The 26,320-nt window shown below is 39.2% G+C and overlaps 1 protein-coding gene across 1 annotated transcript in view; it reads right to left on the minus strand.

The window, feature by feature from the left end:
* Positions 1 to 2,530: 2,530 nt before the first annotated feature.
* The window catches only part of KCNMB2 (potassium calcium-activated channel subfamily M regulatory beta subunit 2), a 237,582-nt gene continuing 213,792 nt past the window's right edge, over positions 2,531 to 26,320 (minus strand). Inside the window, exons 3-5 of the mRNA XM_043594871.1 lie at positions 21,189 to 21,359; positions 18,603 to 18,798; positions 2,531 to 4,334 (exon numbers count right to left, since the gene is read on the minus strand). Of these exons, the coding sequence (XP_043450806.1) occupies positions 4,050 to 4,334; positions 18,603 to 18,798; positions 21,189 to 21,359 (652 nt within the window). The 3' untranslated portion in view covers positions 2,531 to 4,049. The remainder of the gene's footprint in view (positions 4,335 to 18,602; positions 18,799 to 21,188; positions 21,360 to 26,320) is intronic.

Here is a 26,320-nt window from a genome sequence, read left to right on the forward strand (position 1 = left end):
GTGAATTTAGTGGGTAGATATTATAGGGAGGCAGATTTCAAACTGGTATCAGGAAAACTTTCCAGCATTGTCTTATTAATTGGTAAGCTATCCCACTGCTGGCAGGATTCAAGTAGTAACTATCCCTATCACTAGATGATCCCTGCTAAGGATGTTGTAGAAGGGATTTAGGCATTGCTGTGAGTTCTGGGCAAAACGACATTTTTGAGCTATTCTAGCTCTAAGAGACTATGTACTACTAGTGGTTATATGATTAATACTATTAATACTACTTCTACATTTTGCTATTAATAGTAATAATTGCCACTTGGTAAGCATCTATTATATGCTATATACAGTGCTAGGCATTTTACATATATACCCCAGGTCAACCTCATATGAACCCTCTGTAGATACTATGCTCACAGATGTGGATTAGAGACCTAACTGTTCTCTCTCTCTCTCTACTTTTTCATATACGTTGTCTTGACCCCTTCTGGTTAATTACAAACTCATTCTTAGGAGAGAAGGCAGTGTTGTATACTTGTATTATTCCTTACAGTTGCTGCCATTATGGAAAGGTGGAACAGATTCACCTAAAAAGTTGTCTGCTTAGTTCTGTTGTGCACATCACCCTGACAGGTTCTTCAGGAGAGTCCTGAAACTTTGCTCCTTGAGTCAAACTTCTCACATGGTACATACATTGGAGTGGTTACCGCAGAACTGTGAGGTTGTTCTTACTGAATGTTTTACATAGAGAAAGGGAAAAAAGTAGAAATTTGGAAGAAGAGGAACAATGTCCAACCTTTAATCACCCCCTTTTCCTCATCAGGACAAAAATTCCCTTGCTTGCTGGAGCATTGTTTGCTTCGGTATTTTGGCAGGGGAGGGGAGGAAATTTAATTGTGCTTGTGAATGACAAATCGTCGCTTTAAAATTATTGTTTTAACTCACTTGCATCAATTGCTTATATTATTTTGCTGTCCTAACAGATCTCTCTGTTAATGTCAATGGAATGATTACAGTGTCAAGATGTTTTACCCACTGAAATGTGATGTTTATGGCTTGACATACTGAAAATAATATTTGTTATATAAATGCCACGCATAATCACTTTTTTTGGTTATTTACAGCAATGAGAAAAGAGTAATGTGCTGGAACCCTAAATGTCACGTGGCCTATATAAGAGGTATTTTATGATTGCCTACACCATCATTATGATCAGTCAGCACTTCATCAGTGGCTTTCTGTAGAAAGCCATATTTTTTATTATGGCTATTTGCATGCAATCATTGGTATATTTACCATTTTCTGGGTTTTAATATAATTACAACTCAGGGAATTTGAAATCAATAAAGTTTTAGATGGGATATGCCAATTGGCTAATGAAAGTGATTTGGAAGCATAGGTATTCTGTAAGGGATATCATCTTTGTTGAATAATGTGGAGACTCAGAGCTCTGCTTCTGGGAGGTGTAAATAAAGTTTTGGGCCCTAAAGAAGGGACATGTGGCTTATAGGGAATATTAGCAGGGAGGCCGTTTTTAATCCATGGACAAATATGTGTAGGTTCTATTTGAGGATCAGTTCTGTGCTATGAAGGTTGGAGAATGGTATTCATCCTTCCTTCCATACACCTAGGATGAAATGTTAATGTTAAAAGGGGACTCAGTGATCAGCTGGTCACACATTCTAATCTTATAATTAAAGAAGTCAAGAGACTAATTGAGAAGCCTGAAGTCATCTAGTCACCATGTCTTGAAAGACATCTTTGCCCTCCAGCTCAGTGGTCTTCTTTACCTTTTACCCCTATAATCCTTTCCCAACTTTAGCATTCCTCAGTGTTATCAATAATACTCCAAAGCCATGGAAATGGGGGAGAAGGTACAGGCTGGGTATTTTCTTAGCTCTCTGCCATTTGAGTATCTGTGTAACCTTCGGGAAGTTACTTAACATCTCTAAGTCTCAACATTCTCTTCTATAGAATGGGAAAATAATAATGCTCCCTCCAATAGGATTGTAATAAAGATTAAATTAGCTAACCCATGCAAAGCATTTAAGACATTATTATTATTCCCAGTTCATTCTCCTTTAATAATGAGCATTTAATTGTGGATACATTTAAATTACTTGAAGGGGCCGTTGTTTTACTGGAACTTAGAGGGCACTAGTTAACTTCTTTTTGATGTCTTTATTTTGAGATTTCTTCATTCTTCTCTGAAACATTAGTTGGGAATTTTTAATTACAAGTCTGAGAAAAAATTAAAGTCATCTTTGGATTACTTGAAGGGAAGCTCAAGAAATATTGAAGACTATAAATTTTCAGCTCCACGATTTTTCTATCATCTTCAGAATTATGTTTTTAGAGTAAGAGTCGAATTTTCCATCATATTTTCCAAATATTCATAATATTGCTTGAAAGTTGTATGTGTTTGGATGTCAAAGGGACTTTCTTTATAATCTCTTTAAATGCTGTAAATGTAGTGAATCATAGGTTTTTGGACCGCCATGGGCTTGTCAGCTTAGAACAGAACGCAAGAGGTATTCAAATCTTGCTGATATCATGGATTTTTGTTTAAATTTTAATTACACATTTGAAGTCCTGATTATACCCTAAGGATTTATGTGCTTATGGAAAGTCAAACTATGAATTACAGTATTACAGGATATTTTCCACTTCATCAGATTAGTTTCACTATTCATTCCACAAATATGTTTTGTAAAATTTTCCAATTTGTAGAAAACTTTGATACTACATTACAAAAGGGTACTTAAATATAGATGAGAAAGATAGATGTATGTCTTTCCCTTTTGATATTGATGTTAAATAAAAGATGGAATGTTTTTGTTTAAAATCAATCCCTCATTCCACCCCGCCCCCCTCAACACAATAAGTAAATGGCATTGTGAACAAAGTCTTCCTTTAGAGCTGTTATTCATTTAAAGTGTGTGTTAGGAAAAAAGTCTACTCTGTGTATAAAATCTAGCAAAAAATAAGAGAATTGTAAATAGAAAAATAAAACATGTAGAGGAGACAAATATTCTGTGCACATAGTTTTAAAATCCCAATGGGGAACACTTGTCAGAAAGAGAGACTACATACTCGTTAAGTTAAACATAAATTCCCAAAGAGTAACATTGCAATATGTTAATTTGCCACAGTAGATTTACCCACTGAAATCAGTCTACCAGTCTTGGCCAGCAAGTAGGATCTTAATTTTACCATCTAACAGTTGACTTGAAATAGAATAAGGATTTTCACATAAAAATCTTAGTGACATAGACTTTCCTGGATTGCAGTGTTGCACCTACTCAACATTCAGTCAATTCACAGGTAATGAAACTCTTTGTAAGTGTTATCTCCTCACACAGTAGCAGGGTCTTAAATGGAAAAGGGCTCTGTTCATTTTCTATTTAAATCACAGGAAGAGATTATAGAATCAGTTGATGAAAACAGCTTATTTTTGGAAATCAGTTAAAAAATCTGAAGTTATGAATAGAAAATAATAAAAGAGAAATAACTGTCTGGGTTTTCTCCCTTCTTTACAGTGATATGGTAGAAATATAAGGAAAATGCTTAACATCCTTTAGTTAGGAAATCTGGTCCCTTCACTTGCTACAGGGCTCAGTTTTGAGTAAGAAAAGAAAGAACATTTTTGGCTGCAGCTTTAGTAAACAATGAATGATGAAAAATATTGCAGAAATGTCTTCAAGAGATCTAACAATTGAGAACACAGACCTTATCGCGTTGATATTGTCTACATTCTTCCACAAAGCTTGGCAAATGAATAACTGAGCCCTGTTTTGGCGGAACGAGAGAAGGAAGTACTAGTTCCAGCATCAAAACAAGATAATGAAAACAACCAACCAACACAAAACAGTTATTTCTTCTCCTGAATAATAAAGACATCATGTTTGCATATAGAACAGCTTTTGCATTATTGCTCTACATATAAGAATATATTAAGGAACTCATAACAGACTGCACATTACAAACTTAAGGTTCTTTGGTGAAGAATGAAAGAAAACAGTATTTGAGCTTTAAAGAAAATGATCTCATCCCTTTTGCTTTTATCTATTGATCCGTTGGATCCTCTCACAGAGCAGGGAGAGGTACTGTGTGAGTTTCACCATGGCTACAATCACCACGCCCCCAGCCATCATACATGTTGGCCAGAACAGTGAATGGAACAGCACGTTGGAACTGTAGAGTTTGGTGAGGATGACGCTCTTCTGGTTTCCTTCTGGGTCGGAATAGCAGGAGAAGTGTTGATACTTCCTGAAGTTTTCCATGACAACATTCACCAGGGACATGGATTCTTCAAAATTTTTTCCACACTTAGGTATATAGGAGCACTGTGGAAAACGAGATAAACTGTCACCAGAAGATACTTTCTTTGTGTATTTATGTATGTCTGGTTCTAGGAGGGGATGGGATATTGAGGTCAGCTTAATGAGCTGTGAAATAATCATGATGGTTTTTCTTTTCATATTCAAACCAGTGCCTCCAGAAACCCTAAGATCTCACACAGTAATGAAGACAATGTTTTTAGGTATCTGACCCAGATGGACCTAGATAGTTCACCCATATATAGTTTGATTATTGATTAGAATTGGATGACTCTAATGGATTCTTTTTACAGTAGCATGGTGAGTTTTAATTATTCCCTACTGAACACACTTTTCCATGGAATCAGAATGTCAATTTCTGTCTTTTGTCTATCCATGGCTGTCCATATAATATCAAAAGCTACCAGTTCTCTCAGGGAAAGTAGTTTATTCTCTTTTTGCTTGGCTTACTTTATTCAGCCAAGTCACCTTGGTCACCTTGCTATAGTAGCCAAGGAAATAGCTATACCTCTGGTGAGTTGCTGAAAAAGAATCCTGGAAAGGGTAGAGAAACTGACTAGTTAAAGAGCCGTGATGAATTGTTCATGCTCAGTGAGCATGATAGCATGACAAAGCAACTTTTTCCATAAGCCAGGGAAAAATAAAACAGAACCAAATGAGTTTACTCTTCAAGCAGCGCTCCTCTGAAAATTTACACTATATTTCCTTTAAACTTTTCCCCTCTCTTATCTTTACTGTTGTATCTCTTCTACATGTCTCTCCTTTCCTCCTACATACTTATATTCTTGGATTGCTTTCTTTGTGTCTCTTTTTCTTCCCTGCCTTGCCCCAACTCCTCAGTTTTTATTATTTATTGCATATGCTTTGGAACACATTTTTTCCTCATTTAAAAAACAGTCTTCAAGGAGATGAAATCTCTGTGCCCCTTTTCCCTTGGCCTGTCAATGGGCAGTGACAAAACTGATTTTTTAAAAAGTTAGGAAAAAAGTGATTGAAAGAAATCTATTCAAACCCCCTCCTGCCCTCCCACCCCAGCCACCCTTACAGACAAAACTCACAGGGATCTGCACTAGGCCCTAACTCTTTGTTTTTCTAGATCCCAGGGCATTACATTCTTACAAAATCGACCCCGACTACAAAACATATTTTTCTCTAGCCTGACCACAACACACATCCCAGATGAGCCCCAGTCAGAGCCCCTTGAGAAACCTGCCCCCGCTTGCTCCACTGGCCACGAGTTGACCCTGCCCCACACTCTCCCCAGAGCATAGCTGCAACCCTTTCACATCCTTCAAAACCCCTTAAAAGGCCCAGCCTAACAGAAACGTGGGCTGGCCTCTCTCCTCCCTTGAAGAGTAAATAAACGCTTGTCTTGCTTGTTGCTTCACTCTGTGCAATTCTTTGCCACCTGTGTCACTGGCCACCCTAACAGTGATTTAAGTCACTTTCCAGGGAGATGTGTGAGTCCTTAGCTAACTCTTTCCCCTCTTTATCATAATTGCTTTTCAACAGGAAAAAAAACAAAACAAACAAAAAAAAACCCCTGCCTTATTGTTATACACATTATCAAATGATTAATTTAACTGATTTTTCTGAATTGAATTGGTTTGTGACAAGATCACTGCTAATCTATATAATGTTTTGGTGTAAATTAGACAGCTGTGTCCCCTCTTTGGAACACTATTATTTTTCTGCCAAAAATTGTCCTAATACACTTATTTTATGAAAAAGCCTCACATATTTTACTGCTATTACCAACTTACAAGTTGTGCTTACAAATATTCACTTCTATGACTTTTTACAGTGTGACTGGTATCCCAAAGGTTGTGCAGTGCACAACTCACACAACTGTGTGTGGAGACACAAAATGAGGTGGGGTATTGTTGACCTTTAAGGTACATTCTGGAATTCCAGAACAATTTAGACCTGTAGATTTCACAGGAAAAAAAATATAAAAGAAATGGAATGGGTTTCGCTAATGGAGTATGTTTGGATTACTCTTTTCCCCTTATTTTGTTTACAGTGCTGTAATCATTGGATTCTTTGACTATAAACAGCAGGAAGATTCTTACTTAGTTAAGAATGGAGATGGAGTATGCTGGTATTTATCGTAAACCAGGCTTAAAGTAATGTTCTCATAGCAGGGCTGGTTGACACCTTCCCGTGTAATCAGCTAAGAATAAACGTGAGTACACTCATAAATATGAGTACAGCAGAGAGCTGGCACTAGAACAACATTAAGGGTCTGAAAGTAGCTCCAAAAAAGCAGAATTTCTCAGTGAGTTACAAGTTAGTACAAAATTAGCCTATGACTCCATGAAACAAATTTTCTACCAGTTGGATGCCTTTGGGATCAAAAGAGTTTAAGGCAGGATGGAGATACCTACCTTTGTTATTTTTTTCTTCTTCAAAGCTGCCTCATGTCTTTATAGCTTTAAAAAATGTTTTCTGAAGCAAAGCATTAAAGACATCACAGACAAGCCATTTGTAGTTGAATTTGAACAGAGCCAATTTAGATCATAAATGCATCAGGCTTCTGTATATTTTTGTGCCAAGACAGTTTATAGTAGTAGTTTCAGTGGTTAACAGTACCAAATTATTGAAATGATCTCAGTAAAATTGGTATTCCATTAAAATGGAGTTTTTCTTTTGCTCTTGTGAATTGATCTGGCTTAAAAAAATTTTTTTTTGAAGAAACATTTGTCAGTCAAATGACAATAATTCTGTCACTAGGTAAGATTCTTTCAAGTATAATGAGATGTAAAGTATTAAAAAGCTTTTTTAAAATTTATTTTGAGACAGAGAGAGAGAGAACGAGCAGGGGAGGGGCACAGAGAGAAGGAGAGAGAGAATCTCAAGCAGACTCCGTGCTGTCAGCACAGAGCCTGATGCAGGGCTTGATTCCACGAACTATGAGACCATGACCTGAGGCAAAGTTAAGAGTTAGATGCTTAGCCGACAGAGCCATCCAGGCGTCCTGATATAAAGTACTTTTGAGACTGTCTAGGAAGGATCTAGTACAGGTTTAGTATTCCTTATTAAAGTTTCAAACTATCAGGGTCTCATATACGTTTGGAATGGCCAGATAAGGCATGTTCTATATAGATTGGACTGACTCTGCCAGTGTCAATCATTCATTTACTTTTATTATTGATTAATCCTTTTGTCATGACCAATGCATGCGGTAGCATAATGAGCTCAAGCTGTGTTCAGGAGATCTGGTTACTGTGTTTCTATAGGCAATTTACTTGGCTCCTCAGAGTCAACTTCTTTATCTGTACAAAGGGGTTAACAGAGCCTTCCAGGCAGGCTTTGTGTGAAGAGCAAATGATGAATATGCCTAAAGCCTCAATACATTTTCATTTATGTACTTTCTTATTGGAATATCACATTGTCCACATGATCTTCTAAAGTCTTCAACCAAGTGCTGCATACTAAACTACGAAACTTCTAAGGAGGGCAAAATTATTAGTTATGTGGTTTTCACAGGGGAGTGCCGTTCAATGGCTTTTATGTTATGGTCCTTGCTTTTGTGTCCCAGGAGAGTTGATATTATGCTGAATCCTACACTAGGATTCTAGGTTTCTGTCTCTATGGCTCAACCTTAGCCATGTGTACATTCCTGAGGCTGGTGTGAATTTGGGGTGAAGGTTTAATGATCTTATGATTTTATCGCATGCTTGGAGGATCATTTTCTGTGTTTGGTTTAAAATATGCAGAATGCATTTCAGCAAATGGAAACTTTACTAAGTAATCTATGTTTATTTGGAAAATATAATGTAGATTGAGAAGATAAAAATCCCAGCATTTTAGATCGTTTCTTTTTTTAGTGGGAGGGGTGGGTTAAGAAAGATTTAACTTTTAGACTCTGCATGATATATATGATAAAGGAACATATGAGTTATACTTTTATACACACAACACACTTAAGTACTAATAAAAATATGGTAATTTTTTTACCATGGCCTTGAGTCATTCTTTCTTTTGTGTTTTAACATATGAATATATAAAACTTTCAAGCCTCTGAGATGCTCATTCAGTGGAAGACATAGTCTCACATACCTGTTCTCAATCCTGAGTTTTGTTAACAAACCTTATTGCTTTCCCAAATCCCTTAAATTCTCTTTGGTATTGAAAACCATCAAGCTGGCTCAGGGGTATGGCCTTTCCTCTCTTAGCTGAAGAAACCTGGGTCCTGACAACTTGTCTTGTGGCCCTTACATGGCAGTGAAGACCCAGCATTGCATATTTTCTACAATTCTTTGAAAAGTGGCTGAAAATTCGCTTTTATTAACCTCACTTCCAGAATCTTTGATATCACTGGAGTTATTTTTATTCTGATGATGGACAGAAGTTTTGAGGAACTATCTGTTGGGCTTTGCTTAGACATGCTTTGCTAAGCATGTATAAAGTAAATAGTGACAGGCCTTCACCCTAAACATAAAAGGTGTGGGGAGAAGTGGGGGGCAGTGGGAAGGGGATGGTTTGGCTGAGTAACCTCACTGGCCAGCCTCTCTCTTTTATATTGGTAGGAAAGGGGCTATCAATTCTCTGTATCACCTCAAGGGAAGGGTTTGTTCTTCATTTGTTCTTTTACAAAAAGAGAAGAGTTTTATTTCAGAGAGGGGTTAGAAGTTTAATGAAATCCAATCAATGTTGAATGTCTCTAATGTGCCTAATGGCATGCTAGACACAGGCATCAAAAACATAAATAATAGGGGCACCTTGGTGGCTCAGTTAGTTGAGCATCCAACTTTGGCTCAGGTTATGATCTCACGATTCATAAGTTTGAACCCTGCATTGCTCTCTGTGCAGATAGCTCAGAGCCTGGAGCCTAGCCTGCTTCAGATTCTGTGTCTCCCTTTCTCTGCCCTGCCCCCGCCCCCCATCCTCTCCTTCCTGCTTGTTTTCTCTCTCTCTCTCTCTCTCTCTCTCTCGAAAATAAGTAAACATTAAAAAACAACATAAATAATACAAGGCAGATCATTAGAAAGAAACAGGAAGAGATTATAAAGCAAGGATGGGGTGATAACAGTGGGACCAGGAATGAAGCTAATGAGGTTTTCAGTAAAGATATATCCTCCATAGGGGGGACCACGAATTTGCTCTCAGAACTTGTTAGTAGCCAGGGCATCCTAAGCCCACCATGGCCATGAGATAAAAACATAAAGATTGCTCATGTGAAACATAGATATTCTTCGTTCTAGAGTCAGATGGAATTGTTTCTCGTGTCCTCAAACAACGAATGTCCTGCATGTGGTGATGAAGCTGGTCCACTGTGTGACATGCCAGGGTTTGTGTTCTGTGCTGGAGAAGAAGAAAGGATCCGCATGTTGAGAGAATATAAAGATCACCTGCTGGAAGCCCTGGGTTACTCCAGTCCACAAGTGTATTTTAAACTTTTGAGTTTTTTGGATATAAGTGATGGACAAAAGAGATGAGAGAGAGAGTCAGTCAGGATGTTGTTTTCTTTCCCTTTTGAGACTTCTTGTTCCTTATCGTGGCTTCTAAAAAAAAGTAAATCCCAAAAAATCCCACAAAATCTACTGTCTGCTTGATCTTGGCAAGTGGGACTGTTTGAATTGTTTGGAAGAGGAAAGGAAAACAGCTTTCACACTCTGCTATGCGCTAATGTTCCTTTCAGTATCGAGACACAGGTCCCTCCGGACAGAAGTGTTCCTTTCTTGTGTTTCCCAGAGCTGCCATGCTGTTACGGCATTTCTGCCTGATTTGAAGTAGAGAAGAAGCTAAAAGGACCCAGGAAGTCTACTAACTAAATACAAGCCATCTGAAGTCTTGAGATTAGTCAATAACCAAGATGGCTAAACCACAGAGGCATCCCCCTTCCCAGTTCACAGTGTATCCAGTTAGGATTAGAGTAAGTCAGACACGTCCTCTGACCTTGCCCTTTGACATGATCTTCTTTCTCAGCAGTTGGAAAGAATAGATTATGTCTCCATGCTTTTCTTCTTGATGCTTAGTTCAGGCTCCTTTTGGGCACATTCTTTCATTTCTGCACAAAGGTGCCCTGGGATGTCCCAGAATTCAGTTTTGGCAAGAAGTGACTAAACTCTGTCAGTCATAAAAGCATTTCTGAATCTCTGGTCCATAGGTAGCTTCAGCAAAAGTCTCATAGATATCCTTCAATTTAAAGTGCTAATTATGGGGATTTCATACGTCACATTTCCAGGCATGTCTTCTGCCCCCTTTCAGGGTTCACTTCTATCTGTTTAGTATCTATTCTTGGAAACTGGTGATGAATACACAGCCCTGACCTTCCTCATGGATCACAGATAATTCTATCCTGTGTGCGATGGCCTTTTGATTCTAAGCAGCTCTTGGGATATGATGGAATGGCATGGATTCTCACCTGTGCACTAAAATGTATTATCAGAGGATAAATATTTCATAGAATTAGATTTTTCATCCTCTCAAGGGGATGCTCTCATGTTTTCCTCTTTAACAGCAGGATGAGATGAAGAGACTTCGAGTTTTATTCAGACCTAATTAGCGAATGTGTGACTTTAGGAAAATTATTTCATTTTCTGAGCTCAGTTCCATTACTGAAAAAAGTGGAGATAATAGTGGTACCTAAAATGTGGGGTTGCTGCTGTAATTAAATAAGTGAGTTCAGGGGTGCCTGGGTGGCTCAGTCGGTTAAGCGTCCGACTTTGGCTCAGGTCATGATCTCGTGGTCCGTGAGTTGGAACCCCGCGTCGGGCTCTGTGCTGACAGCTCAGAGCCTGGAGCCTGTTTCAGATTCTGTGTCTCCCTCTCTCTCTGGCCCTCCCCCATTCATGCTCTGTCTCTCTCTGTCTCAAAAATAAAATAAACGTAAAAAAAAATAAGTGAGTTCATGTAAAATATTTAATATGATACAGTGCCTGGAACGTTGTAAACTCTTGATAAAATTTGACTGTTGTTTTAGGAGTATGGTTTTAGTCAGGATTAAATGAGATGATTTTTGTAAAGTTCTTAGCATAGTGCTGGGGACACTATATATGGCAGACATTTGACAAATATCGGATTCTTTTCTTTCCTGTCTAGATTTTCAACTTCACTCGTGTTTCTTCCCTTTTACCCTTACCCTACCAATACAATGTAGAGGACTTCAGTGCTTCCAAACTTTGCTTAGGATTTTGGGATCTTACAGCATCTAAATTCAAAGCTACATAAAGTCTTGTTCTGCCACTGTCTGGAGACATTTTTAGTTGTCACAATTGGAGAGGGGAGGATGCTAGACATCTAGGGGGCAGAGACCAGGTATCTTACATTGAACAGGACAGAAGCCACCCTCACAGAACAACAAAGAATTATCCCCTGCGCCCCCACATCCCCAAATATCGATAGTGCTGAGGTTGAGAAATCCCTATCTAGATACGTATATTCTCTGCATTTTGTAAACCCCAAAGGCTTCAAAATGGATGACAAAGTGAGGGACAATGGTGAGTTTGGAGTTGCAAATAATTGATTAGTTTATAGAACTTATTACATCAATAATAGCTGTCTTCCCTATGACAATTGTACATAAAATATAATATAATATGGTACTATCCCACATAACCAAAGAATGGATGTGATATTGCGATTTATAATAAGAAATAAATATTTGTTCTTTGTTCCTGTTTCTGGAACAGAGCTCCTAAAACCCTTGGAATTTCCTAAGTGATAAGAGCTATAAAGGCGTCTTTTGTTAGATTAATAAGGTGACTTTGGGACCACACTTATGGATTGGGGCTGGCTGCCAGGAGAACCACCTATGTGATTAGAGTATTAGAATGTTCAGTCTTACCCCCCTGACCTCCTGGAAGAAGGGCTGGAGAGTGAATCAACTGCCAATGGCTGATGGATTAATTAATCATGCCTAGATAATGAAGCCTCCATAAAAACCCAAAGGACAGCGTTAGGAGAGCTTTCAGGTTGGTGAACACATGGAGATTTGGGGAGAATGGCATGCTTGGAGCAGCTCTGTGCCCTTCCCCATACTTTGCCCTATATGTCTCTTGCATCTGGATGTTCTTGAGTCCTATAATTTTAAAACAACCTGGGAATCGAATAAGCAAAATGTGTCTCTGCATCTGTGAGCTACTCTAGCAAATTAATTGAACTTAAGGAAGGGGTTGCTAGAATCTCTGACAACCTGGGCTTGTGACTGGCATCTGAACTCGAGGTGAGGGCAGTCTTTTGGAACAGGCTCTTAATATAAGGAATCTAATGCTATCTCTGGATAGATAGTGTCAGATTTGAGTTGAATTGTAGGACACTCAGCTGGTTTTGGAGGATTACTTGATGGTGTGGGAAACACCATCTCTTCCCGCCCCAGACACATTGGCATTGAGTTCAGAACCCCTTTAATGGATACGTTTTCTTGCTTTATACCAAATTTCATTTTAAATCCACTCTCAAACTACAGAGTCATGTTTTGAGAATCCCTGGTGGGCAGAATAGGTTTTAAACTTCCAAAGGAGATCAGCATTGAGGAATTTAACAACCATAGTGAATTAATCGTCAGCCACTGTGATTCCTCTGACGGCCTTGCGGCCTTGAGAGGCAGGGGCCCTTGAGCCCACTTGCAGCAAACAGGAACAGTCAGCCAATTGCCCTACAAGAGCATGCCAGCTTATCAGCTTAAGCAGCTCCAACTGTAATATTGACAAGAGGCTGGGCACTGGGTTTAAAGGCTTAAAAAAAAAAGAATATTGAAAATTTAAAAATAAAGTTCTTTTGGATATTTTCTACAAAGATACAGACAGCCTGACTGATATCCTTTTGCCTCTTGTTTTCTCAGATCAAACATGGTCAGTGGTGCCTTATGTATCTCAATAAAACGATGCCCATTTCTTGGCAACTCTGGGGCAGACTGTAAGCTTGTGGGAGGGTAATAGGAAGGAGAGCTCCACATAGAGAATATTTTTATGTTTTCTATAGGAATATCCTGAATACTCCCCATGTTGCATGAAGATTGTGGTTTAATGACCTTCTGATGTGGAGGTAACTGTATTTTCAATATATATACTTGTTTTTTTTCTAAATGTTTATTAATTTTTGAGAGAGAGACAGAGACAGAGACAGAGACAGAGTGCGAGCAGGGGAGAGGCAGAAAGAGAGAGAGACATAGAATCTGAAGCAGGCTCCAGGCTCTGAGTTGTTAGCAGAGAGCCCTACGCGGGGTTTGAACTCACAAATTGCGACATCATGACCTGAGTCAAAGTCGGATGCTTAATTGATTGACTTAACTCACGTGCCCCCCAAATATGCTTCTGATTAAAGGCAGAGGACAGCTGTCCAGAGCATGAAGAGCTGTGGGGCCAGAAGGGTGAGCCACCTTTGGTGCCACCTTTCCCTTGGGAGTATGTGCTGATTCTAGAAGGGGACTGAAAGCCTAGAAAGCCGAACAGAATTTTTGACAGCCTTGCAGAGGTAGGGGCAGGAACCATCATTGAAGATCTATCAGGTAGGGGCCCCAATGACCCCCCCCCCCCATTCACTGTATTGGGACCTTGAAGGGACTGCATTCTAGGAATAATGGCAACCTGAAGTATATCTCCAAAAGACTTCAATTCAGACTTGTATATCTCAGTTTATGAAGTCAGAATGACATGATCACGTATGGCTCATACATTCAGGAACCTGGCAGAAACAAATAGAAATACTATTTGGAAAAGATGACATCATGACATCATCCCAGGCTTAAAATTATTTTTATAAATAATTTTGCAAATGTGACACCTGATAAGAAATAACCAGATATTACAAGACAAACATGAAAACATACAAGAGAAGAAAAGAAAATAACACATTAGTGTCTCTGGATATTGAAGTCATCAAGATAAACTTTAAAATAACTATAATTTTACTTTTAATGTTGAAGGATTTAAAAGACAAGCATGAGATATTTCATAAAACTAGAAATGATAAAACAGACTCAAATGGATATTCCCAAAATGAAAAATACAATACGAGAAACTAAGAACCCAATGGGTAGGTTTAACAGTAGGTTTGTCAAAGCTGAGGAATGAATTACAAATTAGAAGATAGGTCAGTATTGGGGATGAAGCACTGAGAGATTAAACAGAGGATAGCTACAAAAAAGAGAGAGATGGCCAGTATGAGTGCCAAAAGGAGAAACAGGAGCGAATCAAAGTAGAGAATATTTGATGAAATACTGACTGAGAACTTTCTGAATGTGAGGAAAAACATCAAGGAACAGCAAAAGAAGCCCTGGGAAGCAGTAAGCAGGCTAAATAAAAATAAATGCACTCTCTGCCACTTAAGAGTTAAACTATAGAAAACCAACTAAAATGATCTGTAAAATAAACCAAGATTAGCTTCAAAGAAGCAGCAATTAGACTGAGAGTTGATTTCTAAATAGTAATAAGGCTTACCAGAAGACAATGGAATGTTTCTGATGTGCAGAAACAAAATAACAGCCAAGTTCAGATTTTAGGCTCAGTGAATGTATCCTTCAAGAATAAAAATGAAATTAAAATATTTTCAAACAAATGAAAGCTGAGATAATTTGTTAGAGCAGATACTGCACTAAGCAAATACTAAAGAGTATTCTTTATGTAGTAGAAAAATGATCCTAGATGGAAAAACAGAGATAAAGGAAGGAATGAATGATAATAAAAATAGAGAATCATGAGGACACATCTAAATGAATATCTACCACCTACAAAAACAATAATAATGTCTGCATGAATTTAAAGTGTATATAGAAGGGGCGCCTGGATGGCTCAGTCGGTTGAGCGTCTGACTTCGGCTCAGGTCATGATCTCGTGGTCTGTGAGTTCGAGCCCCATGTCGGGCTCTGTGCTGACAGCGCAGAGCCTGGAGCCTGTTTTGGATTCTGTGTCTCCCTCTCTCTCTGCTCCTCCCCCGCTTGTGCTCTCTCTCTCACTCTCAAAAATAAATAAACATTAAGAAAAAAAAGTATGTATAGAATAAAATAATAATATATACCTTGGGAAGATAGTAAGTAGGAGTTAAGATGTTTTAATGTCCTTAGTCAAGATCACAAGTTGTAATCTGTAGGCTAAATCCTAAAAGAATACTAATACAAAAGACAACATCCAAGAAAAGAAGGGGGGAATGAGATTATAAAATAATCCAGTGAGGAAAATGTGGTCTTTTCATAAATTGACTTGGGCAAATGGCTATCCACATGAGAAAGAAAGAGAAACCCAGAAACCAGGCTGGAGGGAAGGTGGGTGGGGGATGGTTCTAAATGGGTGATAGGCATTAAGGAGGGCACATGTGATGAGTACTTGGTGTTACATGTAAGTGATGAATCACTAAATTCTACTCCTGAAACCAATACTATACTCTATGCTAACCAACTTGAATTTAAATAAAGTCTTGGGAAGCCAAGGGGTGAGGGTGGGTGGGGAGTGGCAGGTGTGGTGGTGGGAGGCGGTGGCTGGAGGGTGGGGGTGTGTGTGGGGTGGGGGCAGTGGAAAGAAACCACTTTCATAAAAATCAATTCCAGGCAGATCGTATTCTAAATGTGAAAGGAGAAATAATGACATTTCTCGAAGATAATTTAGGAGAGTGAGTTCATGAACTCAGGATAGGTAAAGAATCTTAAACAGGACAAAAAAATACTAGAAAAACAAAACAAACCAAAAAAACCTCCCCCAAACCCAAACACGAAAACAACAACCACCACAACAGCAAAAACAGACTGAGAAAAAAATTTGCCTATTCTGAAATTAGAAAGCTCTTTCATTCAAAGACATCATGAAGAAATTGAAAAGGCCACAGGATGAGAGAAGTTATTTACAATGCATGCAACCAACAGAGGTTCATATCTAGTTATAGAGAATTCCTACAATGAATATGAAGAAGAAATAATCTGATAGAAAAATGGACAAGGGACTTCAACAGATATTGTACAAAAGAGAACATCCAAATGGCCAATAAATAAATGAAAAGGAACGTGACAATATTAGTCATCAGAATCCCAAAGAAATATCAGTACATTAGCTAAAGTTAAAATTGCAGATGATAGCGATGTCAGTAAGGATTTGAAACAATAAAAACTCTCATATCTTTAGAGTTGGTGGGAGTGTAGCTGGGCAGGCACTTTGGAAAACCATTTGATATTATCTACTAAACTTTCAGATGTGTGTACCCTCTGATCTAGATATTTCATTCCCAGGTTTATATCTGACAGAAATGTGCATGCTTGTGCACCAAGAGACATATACAAGAATATTCATGGCAGAATTATTTGTAATAGCCCCAAACTGTACAGGACTCAAAATGTCCATCAACAGTAGAATGGATAAATAAAGTGGCATGGTCATACAGTGGGATATGATACCGTAAAGGAAATGAATGAACCTTCACCAAGTGGAATGGCTCTAACAAACCTAAGTATTATGTGAAAGAAGTCAGACACAAAGGGAAATATTCTGTATAATTCCATTTATATCAGGTTTAAAAACCAAGCAAAACTAAAAGGTAATGTTTCAGGATATAGGCTTAGGTGCTGACACTACAAAGAAAAATTTAAAAAAGTAATTATCATATTGTCAGGATGGTTGTTATCTTTGGCAAGAGACAACCTATTATTGAGAGGGTGCGTGAGGGGTATTTTTGTGGTGCAGGAAATGTTTTATTTCTTTACCCTCGTGGTGGTCTCTGTGATAAATACTTGAGCTGCACTCTTTGATTTCTTGCATGTTTCTGTATGTTATAATCCACGGTTAAAAACAAGGTAATGGGGCAAATAAACCAAACAATGACCTAGTATCATGCTGACAACAGACAGATACTGGTCCTAAATTTTTAACTGAGACTTTCTATGGAAGGTTCACTCCCTGTTTATAGCCTAAATAATGAATTCACAGGGCTGTAGTGATAAAATGTCAAAATGAGGAAAGGGAAATTTGTCCTACTTTTTGATGCCTCTTCAACTTTGGCCAATTTCCAGTTCCACAGAGATCTGAGAGTTTTATAGGCATTTGCCATTACAGGTCAGTTTTGATTTAAAGATCTGACTTGAGGGAAGATCTTGAAAAACAAACACTTGTGCAAGAGCCAAGCTTTATGTATTTGCAGAACAGGGTTAGGATTGGTATTACTTGTAGCTGCCACAAACGAAAGGAAATCAGAGCAGACGTTTTCAAACGATGGTCTCTGAAATATTCATTATGTTCAGTCCTCAGAGATATCTGCAAGGATTCTTTCAAGTTATTGTGGCCAAAATGCAAGGTGGATTTTCTTACTTTGTGTCCATATAACACAAAACAGGTCCTATGTTCTAGTGTCTAATTTCCAAACTACTGCATTTTTTTTCAATACATATAACCTGTATCATTTAGGTGCTGATAATTGTGATGGAAATAAAAGTTTTTACAGAAACAGTACGGTTCATGAGGCTTGTATCCTAGTAATGAGAGCCAGTTATCCTACTGGAGAGTGACATCAGGTGGTCTTGGCATATCTAAATTGCTACCATAAATCCTATACTCAATATATTTAACTTAACATTGATAATAGCAGGTTGGTCCTGCTGACACGTTACTCATCATCTCAGACCTTAGAAATGCAAGTGTTCTGTACAGCTTTCACACAATACACTTTTGTTGTCCATCTACCTTGTGGAGTTGAATATCTCGGCGCTAGAAAATTCAGCCTCTCTGAACTTAGTGCATATGAGGAGAGAAACACAGACACACACACCGTGACGATGGATTGAAGGTCTCCCCTGTGCCAAGCACCATGGTCTGCTCCACACTTTACATACACAGCTCTGATTCTCCAAATGACTTTGCAAGATGGTCATTGTTATGTTTCTCCTTTTAGAGAAAAGGAAGCTGAAGCTCTGAGGGATTAAGTTATGTCCCTATGGCAAGTAAAAGGCAGTTTTACCCTAGTGCTCTCAGGTATATGACGAATACCTCTTTTTTGTTTTTTTGTTTTTGTTTTGGCTTGTACCACTTGGACTAAGCTGCATGTTTGCTTTGAACGACCTAGTCTATTTGTGTAGAAATGATAGAATGTTTACTCTCCTAGGTGAAAGTAAAGGGTAAATCCACACTACCACAAAATGGGGGAATGATCTGTCCACAACATGCACAGAAAATAAATGTCTCCCAGGCAAGAGTCAAATAGTTCTGTGAATGGATGAGGCAGGGCCCGCTTTCCAGTGGTATTTTCCTTTGAAATGCCGGCATGGGAGGACTTCAGAGGGCCGAGTGCAGGAGCTCTGTGGGGGTGACCGAAATGCAGTGTGTGTGTGTGTGTGTGTGTGTGCCAAGCTCCTACCTTCTGATTGATTTTCATGGTCTCTTCGGTGTGGTAGAGAAGGAGCTTTTCACCAGAAGAAGTCAGGTTAACGTACACCTGGAGGCAGGGGTACTGAGAGAGTTTCCAGCAGTCTGGACCACAGCTGAAGGAGCAGTTAAATGTTTCTGTGATGGACGCATTCACCAAGGTGCATTGAGACTCCTCAGTCCACACGCTACAGAGAGAGGGGAGAATAAACACAGGCCCAGACACTAAGGGCGAGGAAGGCATAATCAGAGGGGATCATCTGTTAGCTCCTTAACCTGAAGAATCCAAATCTATCATACAATCTATTTGTTAGAGTTTATGCCTTTGAATTGAGCAGCTTTAGGCAAAGTACAATATAAAGATGGATAAACTGCCTGGCACCTGAAAACTTCCAGTGACTTCTATCAGATGTACTATAATATCCAATGCTTGATTTAAGTTAGATTTTTACTTTTTTATCAAATTCACTGGTAAGCATAAGGCATCTTTTATATCACACCTGTAATCACCCTGCATTCCTATCTTGTCAGCCGTCACACCCCAGTCCTCACCTCTGCAGTGTCTGCCTAGTTTGTAGGTAGCAGAGGTGTAAGAGAGAAGCGGAGGGAAGATGGCAGAGGGGTGGGCGGACTTGACATCTAACTTGATAGATACGAGGTCAGTGATACATTTCTTTGTATGGTCTTTCTAATAAGGGAGAAAAGATAACTCCACCCTTTCATTGTACCAAAACCGATCACTTGTAGCATCTGTCTTTACCCTAATTGGTGTTTTGTATACATTTCCAAAACTTTATAGGTTGGGTATTGAATTTTTTTAAGGTGAGTTTACTGAGAGTCAGAGAAATCAGGAAACATTCAAGGGCACACAGCTAGTAAAGCGATGGAAATGGCGATTCTGCCCCGTCCGGCATTTCTCTAAGGCCCAGGCTTATTCCGTGGTACTGCGCTGACACCCTTTGAACACAGTGGAAGAGAGGCCCTTCCATGGAGATAATGGGTTCATGTCAGTGCCCTGGGAACCTCTATTAGAAAGATCAAAAAAGAAAAAGTAAACAAACCTCCAGCTGCCCATTGGCCAGTTTTCCTTCTAAAATACATGTAATTTTATGATCAAGGGTAACATTTGTGATTAAGAAGAGACACACAAGCAATCAAAGTTTTGCCTCTGGGTATAAGCTGATTACCATTGTGATCAGAAAACAGCACATTTTCTTCACAGATGAATACCCTTTCCTTTTGCTGGACATGTGTTGACTGCCCTTTTCATGTACAGTTTTATGCCGGAGGCAGGTTACTGGCCCTGACCCCCTCTGGCGTGGCAAATTGTATTTTCCTAGGATATGGATGGTCAGATTTTGCTTATACAAAGGGGAAAAAAAAGTCTTAGATGGTTCTAAGCACAGATGTGAAGATCTGAAAGCGGTTTTGGAAACAGTGAACACTCAGGCCTGAGGCATCAGCGCTTTCATTGAGAAGGAGCACAGCTGAAGGCATCAGAGACACAGAGCAGAGCAGCCACAAATGGGAAAGATGATGCCTTAATTTTAGCAAATTACTGTCTTTCAGCTAGACTTTGCTTCTAAAATGAAAGTATTAATTTAGGTGGATAAATGAATGCCACAAAATGGTTTGATTCTCTTTCAGATCGAAATCTCAATTTTTCATTTGAAAGGGCTTCATTCCTTTGAGCCAAACCGCTGTGAGACTTTCCCCATTAGTTACAGCAATGCTGGTCTCCCCTGTGCTCAAACTGTCCAATGTATGGACAACAGTTAGCTAGAGAGGCTGTGGGGATTTATCATGTGGCTTACTCAGGGGGAATACACTTGCTGTCTCAGTATTTAATTGCCTCCCTATCTATTCTCTAAACCTAGGGCAAATATTAAAATGAAAGGAGTTCAAAATCTGCTACTGTTAAAAGTTGATGCATGGCAGTATTTCTCAGCCTTGACAGCACGTTAGGATTGCCTGGGGGAACTTTGAAAGATGTTGGTGACTGGGTCCTACTATATGCCATTAAATCTGACCTTCTGGGAGGATGGGGGAGGGGTGACTGAGCATCAGTATTTTTTAAAGTTTCTCAGGAAGTTTAAATGTGCGGTTGAGAACCACTAATATGTGGGGTGATGAAGAGGGGTGTGGGCTGGAAAAGAATGATGGTGGAGAACAGAGGTGTGAAGAGGCAAGAATAGGGACTCTGGGATTAGTGGGATGGGGGTTTGAATCTTACCTCTGCCATATGCTAGAGTTGTGTGATATCAGGCAAATTAGATTTATCTTGAGCCTCAGTTTTGCCATTCTTATAAGGAGCATATTCGTATCATACTGCCTTTATAACATATGTGTGAGCGTTAAGCAAGTCATGTATGGGAAGGGAAGTTCCTGCACATAGTAGGTAGTACTATTTTTATCATTATTATTTGGTAGCATTATTAAAAATATTACGTGCCAGTCACTGCTAATAGTTATTATTGGGAAAGGAGGTGAGGAAGAGGACTTTAGGGTTGATAAGCTATGGGAGAGGAAGGAGAAGGACAAGACGAACCACCGTGTCCCAACCACCCAATGGCATTACCTCTGCATGTATGAGCGCAGGAGTGTGATTCCCAGCAGAAAGTACATCATGATGGAGCAGACCATCATGGCCAGTCCCAGGAGAATGGCCCGGTCCTCTCCTGCTTTCAGTGCTGTGACAGTTTTCCTTTTGTCCAGGAGGTCGTGGTCCCTGATTTTTTGGTAAATATTTCTGAGGTTGAAAATAATACAGTCTTACATGAAGTCACAGTTAATCAGCACACTCCTAGAGAGTGGGTAAGTTTCTGCCCATGCTTTCCTTCCTTTTTAGAGGAGCCCTCTAAACCTACCTGAATGCAATTGGATCCCACCATGTGACAACTATCTCCCAACACACACATGCACCAACCTTGAGCAGAAACAAGTCCCCCTTCTTTCCTTGGGGCCCATGTCTGTGTAAGCACCTTTTTCCTCCTCTTAAATCTGAAGAAAGAAAGCACTTCCTTCAACTCTTAAAAGAATGCTTTTGGATTTGCCATTTAACCTCCAGCTGATCGTTATTGATCGTTTTATACTCTCTGAATACCTAATGGAGCATTAATTCAAATAAATGGCAGTATACCTCAGAAATCTATCAACTTAATACCTTATTTCCCTTCAGTAGTAATAGACAAAAATTATTTTGGTTAACATTTTTCTCAAGTTTAGGGTAGCTTAGGGCGCTGTTGGCTTGAGATTTATAAGCAGTATGAAAATGTGGAGTAGTGACCCAGTCTTTTTTCTCATAGATGTAAACACTTGAGTGAGTTTTGAAAAATGTCAGTCAAGGGCCAGACTGCATAACTTTGACTACTTTTATTAGTAGTTTTTAAAAATTTTTACAGCAGAAACATAGAGTAAGACGGGACATGAGACTGGGCCAAACTGGCTCCTGTGTTCAAAATCTGATTTCCCTGCTGACTACCTGTGTGATCAATGCAAGTTCCTCATCCTTTCTGATTCCCAGTTTCCTGCATAGTGGGAATAATGTTTAACTGCATTGTAATGTTTAAATGAAATGACATAAGTAAATCATCCAAGAGAATGACTGACGTGAAGCATTTTACAAGTGCTCCCACTGGAAAATGGGGTGGGAAGCTATAGTTCCATGACAGGTGCATCAAAGTATCCTAAAATTGCTACAATCTTCCAAGGAATTTCTAAAGGACAGAATGGCAGGGAAATGAATAATGTAGAAAGCTTATGAGCAGAAGACTGGATTTGAAAGAAGATCTGGACGAGAAGACAAAAAAGAAGAAATTGCTGGGGTGCTGGATGCTTGGAGAGATATGTGAGAAGTGTAGGATTTGGTAACGCAGGTGACTGGGGAAGGAGCAGCTCAGGACTTCCTTTAGTTTCTATTCTGAGAAGCAAGTTTTGGATTGCAGGGGTCCAGGAGTAGGGGTATTGTTGTTGGCCTTTAGGGTCTTTCAAATAGCTGAAAATGGAGACAGAAACTCTTAGAGCTTTTTTTTTTTTTTTAGCTTCAGGCAAAAAAGCCAATATACACAAGAATAACTTCAGATTTTCCTTAAAAATTTTTATCACTAGTCATTCTTGTTGCTTGGAAAAGAAACCAGAGTGAAATCCAGAATGGAACTTTGCAGGGCAAGGAAGAGATGCCTGTTACTTGTACAATTATGTATATATTCAGGGCTTCTATTTAGGTTTGTGCTCCAGGATGGCCTTACTGATATGGATGGGTGGCATCCTTTTTGGTTGGCTAGTTCATTCTGGACTGGTTGTTAGATATTTTGATTCTCTGTAGAAGTGTGAAAACGTGTATTAGCTTAATATATTTCCAGAAGGTTTTAGGGTAGAGTATTTATTAATTTAGTTATTAGAGTATGAAATTAACCAATTAGCTTATTATTATTTAAAGTTCTTTTCATGAAGTAGTTTATACAAATCTTAATCTTTCCTTAAAGAGTGGGCCCATTGTAGTAGGAGAATCATAGCTAAATAGAAGCCATATTTCTGTGGTCTTGTACTTCTTGGCTCCCCTCCACCCTCCCTCACTCTGGGCTGCTCATTATCATCATCGCCAGAAGCCCTGAGAGTTCATATCTTACATTATTCTCCAGTTCCCAAGTCTAGTGCCCCCAGACTAGCTGCTGTGCTTAGACTTCCATAGACTGTCCACCGTCCACCTTCTAAGTTTCTCCATTTGTTTCCTGAGATTTCCTTTGGAAAATATAAGATTTATATAAAAGCTCTTTAAACTTGACTGTTTATTAACTTGATTAAAAAAAATCTTTTCCCATTAGCAGCTAAAGCCAATAGTAAGCAGGAAGAAACTGAGTGGCTTCAAAGACCTGTTGTAGGAGCACGTGGGCAGCTCAGTTGGTTAAGCATCTGACTCTTGATTTTGGCTCAGGTCATGATCTCACAGTTTGTGAGTTTGAGCCCCGCATGAGGCTCTGTGGTGCTGGCACCAAAACTGCTTGGGATTCTCTCTCTGCCCCTCCCCTGTTTGTGCTCTCTCTCTCTCTCTCTCTCAAAATAAATAAATAAACTTAAAAAATAGACCTGTTGTAAAAGTAATGTGATGTTACTAGGCTATTATTTATCAAAATGTATTTAATTCTGATGGCTGCCTTTACAATTTGCATTTCCTGCAGAGGGAAGCCAGCAAAGAGAAAGCAGTAGTCTGACGGTTCCAGAGGATTAGGCTGTCACTCCACATCACTTATAAGTCAGCCCATATCTGTGAAAGATGCAGTGTAATCAGTCAGTTATGTCACCAGAACAAGAAGCATATAAAAGTGATTCAAATGAGTAATTTAAAAACAAATCACAGTTTGGAAATGGGTGACAAATGATCTTCATATGCTTTGGAATTTCTAAAGATGGAAAATGGTTGGTTTCCACATAGGCCAAAGGTATTTGGGAAATTAGGATATTACTCAGCCAAAATAAAGTGAATGAGTCGAGTGGGACATACTCATGAAATTTATCAGTAAATTATTATTGAATTCATGGATAAATTAAGAAATGAATAATTTGGAAAAACAAGGAATTCAGTTTAAGTCCACAAATTTATCTCAAGTGCTGGAAGTCTCTATTTCCTGGGGATATGGCCCCTGCTCAAGAAAGGCATGAAAATAAATATCAACAAAGGGTAGTGAATTCAATGATGGAGCAATTCACAGAGTGAGTACAGAAGGGAAGTAAGTTCTCTAGCCTGGAGGGAGCAGGACAGGAAGCAATAGGCATTAAGGTTAGGGAAGGCTTCCTGGAGGTAATGTCTTAAGCAGAATCTTCAAGATTGAATCAGAGTTAACCAAATAAGACAGGGACTCTAGGGTATTTCAAACAGAAGGAATCACATGAAGGAAGGGATGAAGATTTGGAACTGCAAGGCGACTGTCAAAAACTATAAGCATTTTACTATTACATGAGTGTGGGACAGGGGATATGGAGCAGGTGAGTTTGGAAAGGCACTAGGTCATGAAGTGTTTTGTAAATCCTTCTAAAGAGCTTGGCCTTTATCCTGTAGTTAACGGGAAGCAGTCAAAGAGTGACATAATCAAAGTTGAGTTTCAGAATGATCACTTTGGCTACAGTGTGGAGATTAGATTAGAAATAGAACAAAACAAATCAGAAAGAACTAGGAAATTGTTACTGTAGTGTTGGCAAAGGGTGATAAGGCCTGGATATAGGATTGAAGTAGGATACATGGAGAGAAAAGGATGTATGGAGAAATATGTAGAGGTAAAACTTTAGGGTTTGATGATTGATAGAATGTAGAGGATGATGAAGAAGTCAGTGGAAGGATGTAGATTAGATTTAGGCCCAAGTACTTGGCTTGGATCAGTGGGGATTGGTAGAACGTGTTAAAACTGGGATTCTTCTGTTCTTACTCTTCAGGGTCCCAAAGAAGGGACTTTTGCTGCCCTGGCCAAGAAGGGAGAGGCTGAGGGTGCATCACAGATTCTCCCACAAGCATAGTGTCCTGAGCTCAGGTGAGGAGTGACTAATCTGACTGATGAGGTGGACCAGAGCATGACAGTCATGGGCCAGGTCTATCTTTTGGGTGACTTTAAATGTCATTGTTCATGTATGGCACAATTTTTTAAAAATCCTTTTGGACTTGTCTGTGTTCAGGCCTGGGGTGCCTTGACTTTCCTATCTCCAGGTAGTAAGCCCCAGTGGGGGAGGGCAGTATCCATAGCCGAAACCAAGTGGTCAGTTAGGTGGGCTCTTTCATGCCAAGCTGTCTTCAGTGCTATGTTTCTGGCTTCATACCAGGAAAGCTTGTACTTTGGAAATTACTGTGCCAACACTAACAGAGCTGGTATTTCATCTCCCTTTGGTTCTTTGCATTTATTCTCTATGAATCTACCTGAAAGGGGGCAGAGGAGAAATAAGGGAATGAAGGTCAGTACAGTTCAATGAAGTACAGTCTTGGGAGGAAGAATCAGTATGGAGCAGGACTACAAATTCAGTTTTGAACATGTGCGATGTCCAACAACAGTAGGTATAGAGCAGGAACTTGGATTTCTTAAAAAAAATTTTTTTTTAATGTTTAATTTTGAGAGAGAGAGTGAGAGAGCAAGTGCATTAGTGGAGGTGGGGCAGAGAGAGAGGGAGAGAGAGAGAAGCCCAAGCAGGCCCCACACTGTCAGTGCAGAGCCTGATGTGGGGCTTGAAACTACAAACCATGAGATCATGACCTAAGCCAAAATGAAGAGTTGGATACTTAACCAACTGAGCCATCCAGGTGCTCCAGGAATTTGGATTTCTAAGCTTGGTGCAGATCTAGCCTTGGTGTGTTCTGGAAAAGCAGTACATTTGAGCTCTGTTGAGGCAGTCGTGGCTTCAGGATGAACTATGAATCAATATAGTGGATATAAGTCAACATTTATAGATGTTGACAGAACAAATAGTAGATAATGTATAGTCTTTACTACGTGTGCAGGGGGCATTCTGTCCAAATCTTTTTGGTGAATGGGCATTATTAATAAAGGTACAAGGCAAATCCAAGTACAACAAAAGTCTCATAATTAATCTACAAGGCAAATCCAAGTATAATAAAATATCTTGCATAAAAAAGGATTTTCAATTATCCAATAAAGCTTCCTCCCCCCCCCCCCAACAGTAGTCAGCACAATATAATTTTATTTCAAACTCCATATTTGGATAGTTTCTTAA

This window comes from Prionailurus bengalensis, chromosome C2 (genome assembly GCF_016509475.1).
Source record: "Prionailurus bengalensis isolate Pbe53 chromosome C2, Fcat_Pben_1.1_paternal_pri, whole genome shotgun sequence".
Classification (NCBI taxonomy): domain Eukaryota; kingdom Metazoa; phylum Chordata; class Mammalia; order Carnivora; family Felidae; genus Prionailurus; species Prionailurus bengalensis.